Raw genomic sequence first — 8,764 nt, forward strand, 5'->3', positions numbered from 1 at the left:
GCCCCTCAACTCAGGTTGATCGGTTAATCTATGTGCACGACTATCTCACTAACACTTAGTCCTAGTGGACACAGATGCCCAAGTTTCTGTCGTACCTATTGGTAACAGTAAGTCTCAAACTACAATGCTTCCACTACGCGCTGCGAATGACTCAGTCACTTCCACCTATGATACACGACAACTTACGGTAAACCTGAGCAGTCGACGACAGTATCTGTGGACGTTCATCACTTCCGGTGTTCCCACAGCCATACTCGGTATCGATTTCCTACAGCACTATGAACTGCTAGTCGATTCACGCAGGCTACAGCTAATCGATACTTCGTCAAAAAGTAAATGTATGGGCTTTAAAGTTCAAGTGAACGCGTACCGAATCACAGGTGTACTTCATTCGCGTGACGATATATTCCACGATTTATTCCTGAAATTGTCCCAATAAAGTGAATCTCTCGAGGAGATCCCATAGGTGACTAATCATGTGGTACACCACATAGTCACTTGCGGACCCCCAGTAACGGCAAAACCTCGCCGATTGGCACTTGACAAATTAGCTTTCGCTAAACATGAGTTCGACAATTTACTAGTTACTGGTATTATTCGTTCTTCTCATAGTCCCTGGGCCTCACCTCTCCACGTGGTATGCAAAAAGGATGGGGTTAGTTGGAGGCCATGATGCGACTACCGAGCATCAAACATAGCTACACGTTTTGATAGTTGTCCCATCACCCACATATACAACATCGCAGCATCACTCAAGGGCATGACTATTTTGGATTATATCTCTCAGTTCACGACACACCATCATGTTGAAGGCGAGTTGCACTATATTGCAGATGCTCTGTCACGTATCCAAAAGAATGCAGTCACTTTCCCGGTGCTTGATCTCCTTGCTATGGCCGCCGCCCATCGCACTGGTATGATCACATACTCATGTGCGTCGGTTGTTCCAAAAGATGACCCGAAGCTATTTCCATCACGTCTATTACGGCGGAGACAGTCGCTCACTGCTTCGTAGAACGACGGATAGCGCTGTACTTTTGTCCCTCGACTGTCATAACTAACCGAGGACAACAATTCGGGTCCGAAGGATTACTTTCGCCGACCCGGCTGCTTGGTACGGAACGCAAATGCACTACCGCCCACTACCCAGCATCAAATGGTTTAATTGAACGGCTTCATCGCCAACTTAAAATTGCACTTCGAGCACACGCAAACAACAATTGATAAGAAACCTTACCTCTCGTCCTCTTAGGTACGAGAACGAGCTTAAAGGTAGATATTTAATTTTCCCCCGCTAAACTTGTATATGGTACGACATCGCGTCTGCCTGGGGAATTTTTCACACCACGGTACAGTTGTAACAGCTCAGGTTGGTTGGTTAAGAGTTGACCCCAAACAACCAAGCATATGCTAAAACAGTATTGTTCAAGTATTCATTCACTTCCTAACTTTTTGTAAGCGTTATATTCCCTATTATCTTATATTGAATGTTGAGATAATCCCACGCTCCACTGTGACTGCGCGAAGATCGAAATAAAGACCTATTCACTACTTCTCTGGTTTCTTCTATCAATAGCACGAGGGTTACCTTAAGGCACGAAAGTGGTGAGCCCTTTTTGAACACAAATTTAACCTCATTTCTGTTATTAATTTTTCTTTTTACTTAATCGTAAAAGTAGACCCGATTATCCGTAAACTAAGTTGAGTATATAACTAGTTTATTCCGTATTATCTTAAGTTATTCGTGTTATAGTAACCATTTTTCGTGCTAACTTTACTGCTATATTTGTCATATACCTCATGTCAGACTCAATAGAAACCCATAATCTGGAGGATTTGTCACCAGTGGAGATAGACACTGTTATGACTACGAAATCCCGACTTCCAGAATTTGATCGTAGTGATCCTGAGTTGTGGTTTGCTCAACTAGAGCATTATTTCACGAGACACAATATCAAATCTGAAGGGATTCGCTATAGAGACTTGTGTTCTATCCTTCCTCCTTCAGTCGCCAAAGAAGTCCGTGACTTGATTTTAGATCCACCATCTCCACAACCATACACCATCTTAAGACGAGAGATAATGAACCGTTTATCATTATCAGATAGTCAAAGAATCCAAAGACTTTTTCAAGGTGAATCACTAGGTGATCGGTCGCCGTCACAATTTTTACGTCACCTCCAAGTGTTAATGGGTGATAACACAGTGGGTGAAGCAGTCCTAAAACAAGGATGGATACAAGCTCTCCCATGCTACGTCCAACACTGTTTGGATGCACAAGATCCTGAAACCTCATTATCTCATTTAGCGCGTATAGCCGATAGAATAATGGGGAGAGGTCCTCCAACTGGACCAGGCACAATAAATCACACACAAAAAGTAGAATCAGCAAAAGACCCCGTCATAGAAGGACTCATTGCGAGTGTTAAGAGTCTCACTGAGGCTGTCACCAGAATGCAAATGGGTCATAGAAACAGGAGCAGGTCACCACAACGACCACGATCCAAGTCACAAAACAGGTCACAAATGTCCAGACAACCTGGGCAGTTTTGTTGGTACCACTGGAAGTTTGGTGTCAACTCAACCAAGTGCATGCAACCATGCGCCTGGCCTAAGCATAATTCTAAAGATAGCGGGAAACGAGTAACCCCTCCCCAGGTCGCGACGACTGAGGAGGGGCGCCTAAACAGTCTCTTGTTTTATGTTAGAGACAGAAACTCTGGCTTGAATTTCTTGGTGGATACTGGCGCTGCTCTTAGCATCATCCCTCAAAATAAAGCTGAGATTAGTCGAGAAACATCATCAATTACACTTCAAGCTGCAAATAAAACTAAAATTGCGACATTTGGGCAGAAAAACTTAACCCTAGATTTGGGGTTCAGGAGGCAATTCCCTTGAGTTTTCACGGTAGCCGACTTAGATCTGGCAATACTGGGGATGGACTTTCTAGAGAGATACGAATTTCTAGTTGACACCAAGAAACGGCGATTAACACTAAAAGAAATTTCGTATTACACAAAAGGCAAAGAAAGTCACATCAGCTCTCAAAGGCGCTTCTTTTGAAGGTTGTAACTTTTTTTCACGTGGTTATACTTTTTATTATTATTAGTGTTTCCTTCTAATTTAACATTTATTAGTGAAAAATACTTCATTTCTGATAGGGCTCTATTGATTTGACACCACATCATGTGATTCAACGTAGTACATTAAGCTCACTATCTCACACGCTGTCCACCTTTCCTCTTTCACTAACGTTAATATATTAGCTATTAGTAAATATTGACCTGACTCTACCATAAAACTTTACACATCTAGTAAGTAAAGATACAACAGTCGCTGCTCACCCAATACAAAATTTATATTTACATTACTTCTAATAATGTCCAGGTCATCTAAAAAACACATAATCTCTCCTGATGCTCATAGCACGTGCAAAAGATCTAAATCCACCACTCACGCGAATAATGTGAAGCTTTCTAAACACACTGATCAGTCTGCATCATACTCTGATCTTCCTACAGCTACACTAGACGTGCACCATGTACTTGGACATGACCTGTCACTACCTTGCATCTCGCTTGTAGATATAAATAAGAGTAATCGCATACCGCCTACCCCGACATCATTTGACAGCCCACACATCACACGTTGTGAGCGGTATTTAGACAGTGCGGTTGACCCCACACACACAAAAAATCCACAATCGGTCATCCTGTGTAATGGCCAACAGAGTGCACATAAGCCCACCTACAGTAGCCAGCCTGATAATGTAGATCTCGACTACTCACCCAAACGTATACCTTATCCCCCAACTAAGTACGCACAAGATGACCACCCGGTAGACAGTTGCAACAAATGTCTATGCAACCAAACAGACCATAATAATGTTGATATAAACTCTAGTAATCTCACCAGTGATAGTTCTAAAAGCAGTCAAATAAAATCTAGCCTCACCCAAACTATTCAAGACCTATTACCGTATAAATACCTAATCAGTGTTCCGGAAAATCCTGATCTCGAAATTATAAAAAACACTGAAAAAATAATTGACCACATATCAGCTGAAGTGCTGAAAAGACTTCAGTGTATGCACAATGTCATTGCGTATAATATACCTGATAGTACGAATCTAAAGCTTGCTAAAAATACTCTACTACAAGAATGTGGACTGTCGCAATCTTGGTGTGTAGCAAGAAGATTACGTAAAACACAGACTAAAGCCTCTTGTCCCATTCTATTTCAGTTTGGTAGTATCATAGAAGCCAATCACCTCCTTAAAAGCCAGTCTTTACTGAGGCGCATTCCAACCTTTAAGAAAGTTAGAATCACCCATGACAAGACTGCCATCCAACGTCGAAACTCCAGTGAAGTGCAAAACAATCAACCCAGCCTACGTGGTAGCGGCAGTTACAACGGAGGCACGCCGCATACTGCTACTAGTCCTAAGAACAAGACTAAACACCAGGCAGCTGTAACCATTCACCCTAAACCCAAACACTCAACTACAACAAGATGCCCACCCACCTATGCGTCTACAGTTTCAAAGCACTCTTCTTGTGGCTCCGATGAAAAGCCAAAACCCAAGCCTCACATCAATCGCTCTAATAGCTATAACCGCCCAAACACTGTAATGCGAAATAATACTAAATTCTCTCTAAACACCCATAAGTACTCCAGATCTCTCAATACACAACATGCACCTACTCATAGTAGTCGAATGCATTACAACAAGCATAATGAACTGGCAGTACCCCCATATCCTAACGTGAGGTTACGCCCGACAAAAACCACACTTACACATGATGCCAATAAGCCATATAGCTTGAAACATGCAGGTTACAGGAATCAGCACAGCCCACACAACAGGAACACCATCCCCGGCAACAATGCCAGACAATCATGCAATAATTATTTGAAACATACAACTCCCCTAACTACCCGTAATAGGAGTAGAACACCCCACTGCATACAAGGCAGCCATAATGTTGGCCTGCTTGGGGGCCCACCTATCGATTCTAAATACTACCAGAACCAAACCACCCTTTATAACTTTCTGATCTCCCCTAATTTGGCACACACACCACCTCATCCTTTTTTATCTCTCTCCCCCTCAACAGTATTGCTATGGGGTCTCCAAATGTTGAGGGCGACAATTTCACTATTCTGAGACCACCTTCTATATACTCCGACCTGATGGGGAGTGACACATCTTTCTCACCGTCGATAACTGTCTCTAGTCTTAAAAGCTCCTTGACGGAACATGATCACCCCCCGAATACACCGCCCATCCATTTAACTCACCCGATTCTACCCAACACTCGTGAACATACTTCTTTCGCCAAACTAACCTCCGACCACCTTTCTCCCGTTAACTATGCTGGTATTAAACTAAACAAACAAGAACGTAGAGCCAATACTCCCACTTTTTCCTCTTCTCATAGTAAAAGCGACAAACCACAGGGTTTACAGCACACCATTTTATTAGACAAACACTCATCCTTCCTGACACTAATGTTAATTAATGCCCGATCTATTCAGAATAAGATGACTCAACTACGCGCCCTATTACTTTTACACAACCCCTCACTTGTTTTGATAACGGAAAGTTGGTTGTCCTCCGATATCACAGACACGTACCTCCAAATAGACACGTATGAGCTCTTCCGCTGTGACCGAGTCACCAAGAAGGGTGGCGGTTGTCTCATATATGCATCAAAAAACATGAGGGCGGAAATCTTTAGTGATCATATCCTCAGTAAAGTAACAGATTCGATGTGGCTTACTGTACACACCCTTGAATGTAAAATACTAATCGGATGTATATATCGAGCTCCGAATACCCCCAGTCTGACTGACACCATTATAAGTGAGTCATTTGCTAAGGCTGCCTCGCTTGACTTCGCCTACAAAATTGTCTGTGGTGATTTCAACCTTCCAACCATCAACTGGAAAACACATTCTGGCCCACCGTGCTACGAAGGAATACTAAGGTCCTTAGACATACACGGTTGGCAGCAACATGTTAACTTGCCTACCAGAAATCACAACATTCTTGACTTAATATTCTGTCACAATGTCACACCAGCATCAATGGTGGTTGGCGAGAAGTTCCATAATAGCGATCATAAAATAGTCTTCTGCACCCTTCCGATTCTTGCCAAGCGCAAAAAATTAAAGACATTAAATACGTGTTTCCAATATAGAGACTATGCAAACGCCGACTGGAGTAACTTTCGGTTTCTTATGAAGCATTCTGACTGGAACACTTTCTTCACCAGTGATAACCTTTTAGAAACACTGGAAATATTCAATACTACCACCAAATCTGCACTAGACACTACCATCCCTTCTAAAATTGCTTTCAAAACAATTGCTCCCTACATCAACCAAAAGGCTAAGTCTAAGCTACGAAAACTAAGAAAGGCGTACTTTACATCAAAAGACTTTAGTGCCCTGCACCAGGTATACTCTGTACTTGAAGGAGTGCAAAGTCATCACAACAAAAACAAACAGACAGAAGAACAAACTGCGCTCACAGCTGCATCTAAAGTCCAAAACTTATGTCGGCTCCTTGCAAAACGGATGAGAAAGAACGAAGATCACAACATTCACTCTTTACTGCACGATGGCGTGACGTACTATGACCAAACCGTCATGTGCGAACTGCTAAGTGAATGGTTTTCACAGAACGGGAATACATCTAATGCACCAGATTTTAACATAAAATGCATAAGCAAAAGCTATATTAGCACCATAAACTTTGACATTAGGAGTATACATACCGCCATCAAAACCCTTAAGCCGAATGCGAGCTCTGGTGTTGATGATATACCATCAATTCTCTATAAAATGTCGGGGCCGGATATATATACATTATTGCTCAAAATATACACACTATCATTAGAGGCGGGTACATATCCTGAAGCCTGAAAGGTAACGTATGTTCTTCCCAAACACAAATCAGGACCGAGAAACCTGGTCGGAAACTACAGACCTATAAATATCACCCCAGTTATTTCGCGCATAATGGAAAAAGTGATACAAAGTCAACTATCAGATCACCTACTTAAGGAAGAACTAATAGACCCAACACAACATGGTTTCATTAGAACAAGATCATGTAGTACATGTCTGATAGACTTCTTTAACGAGGTTACTCGCATACGTGACCAGAAAAAGCTAGTGATTATACTTTATTTCGATATAAAGAAAACCTTTGATAAAGTACCCCATAATCTTCTAATCAACAGACTCCAGTCAGTTGGAATTATAAACCCACTATTGCAATGGATTAAGTCTTTCCTCACAAACAGATACCAAATAACCAAGCTTAACTCTACAACATCTACACCTCGACCAATAACCAATGGTGTTGTGCAGGGTAGTGTCTTGGACCCATTGCTCTATATAATTTATGTCAACAATATATGCAAGTGCTTTACCACAGGTAAGACCTACCTTTACGCTGATGACTTAAAAGTCATTTATAAAACTGACATTGGTGATGTACGAAGTACTATGCAAACGACCCAACATGAACTCAACAAAGTAGACGACTGGTGCAAACGCTGGGGGCTAGAGCTCAACACAGAGAAATGCGGTTGGCTATGTATTGGAAACACGTCACTTAAAATAAAACTAGCACTTAACAAAAACCCACTGCTCAGACTGACATCAGTAACTGACCTTCGGGTACATTACTCCGACAGTCTTAACTTCTCTGAACATATTTCAACTAAAGCATCTCAAATGCGGAGATTGCTTGGCTTCATCCTTCGTAATTTCTTTCAAAAGGAAACTAAAATCATCCTGTATAAAACCTGCGTAAGACCCATCGTCGAATACTGCTCGTTCTTATTTTCCAACCTACGCCTATCTGATATACTTAAGGTGGAAGGAATACAGCGAGACTTTACTCGCAAAATACTTAAGAATGACCAACTCACTGACTACAAATCCAGATGCCATATCTTAGGACTAGAACCCCTCTGGAAAAGAAGGCTTAGGTCTAACTTAATTCTTTATTTCAAACTCCTTAAAAACCTTACTTATTCCACATGTAATATAGCTCTCTACCAAGACTCACATGGATACAACCTTCGAGACAAAGTATCCACTGTCAAAATTGAAAAACACAGATCAAAAACACGTGAAAACTTCTTCCTTATCAAGTACGCATTGATATGGAACAGTCTGCCTTCTGAAGTACGCATGGCAGACAAATTACATACGTTTACAAGACTCATTAATCAACCCCCCACCTGCATAGATCTGGTGCAAACGAACAAATCCACGTCCCACACAGACATCATAGGCTCTCTACATATATAGACTGAATCGCCTTATTTCCCTACCTTGTAGTTGTATTAGATACTTTCCCCTCACTAATTCTTTTCAATTGAAGTAGACAGGCAACTCACTGGATCTATCAATACTCGGTCGCTAAACGACGCTTATAAATACCCTAAAACACCAGAAGAAACGCACAATCGACTGACTACTGCCAGTGGTCGTACAACCACAGAACCTGTCACCCATCAACCGGTTAGCATGGAACAAAACAACCTCAGCGCGAATTTAGTGTGAGTTAATTCTTGTCTATTCTTTATCAGTTTTTACTCATCTGTACACTATGTTGCCTTGCCATTAATATTATTTCACCACTCGTTATCTTACCTTATCTGTAATTAATATAAATCTACACTTTTCCGCCTACTATGGTAAACAAATATCCTACACTATGCCCTTCCTAATGCCAATACGC

At 41.6% G+C, this 8,764-nt stretch overlaps 1 protein-coding gene across 1 annotated transcript; it reads left to right on the forward strand.

The window, feature by feature from the left end:
• Nucleotides 1-1,863: 1,863 nt before the first annotated feature.
• On the forward strand, nt 1,864-2,898 carry Smp_154310 (family A2 unassigned peptidase (A02 family); the record flags this gene model as incomplete). Its single annotated transcript, XM_018793431.1, has 1 exon — nt 1,864-2,898. The coding sequence occupies one exon, from the start codon at nt 1,864-1,866 to the stop codon at nt 2,896-2,898; it is 1,035 nt and encodes a 344-aa protein (XP_018647152.1).
• Between the last annotated feature and the right edge of the window lie 5,866 nt (nt 2,899-8,764).

This window comes from Schistosoma mansoni (assembly GCF_000237925.1).
Source record: "Schistosoma mansoni, WGS project CABG00000000 data, supercontig 0203, strain Puerto Rico, whole genome shotgun sequence".
NCBI lineage: Eukaryota > Metazoa > Platyhelminthes > Trematoda > Strigeidida > Schistosomatidae > Schistosoma > Schistosoma mansoni.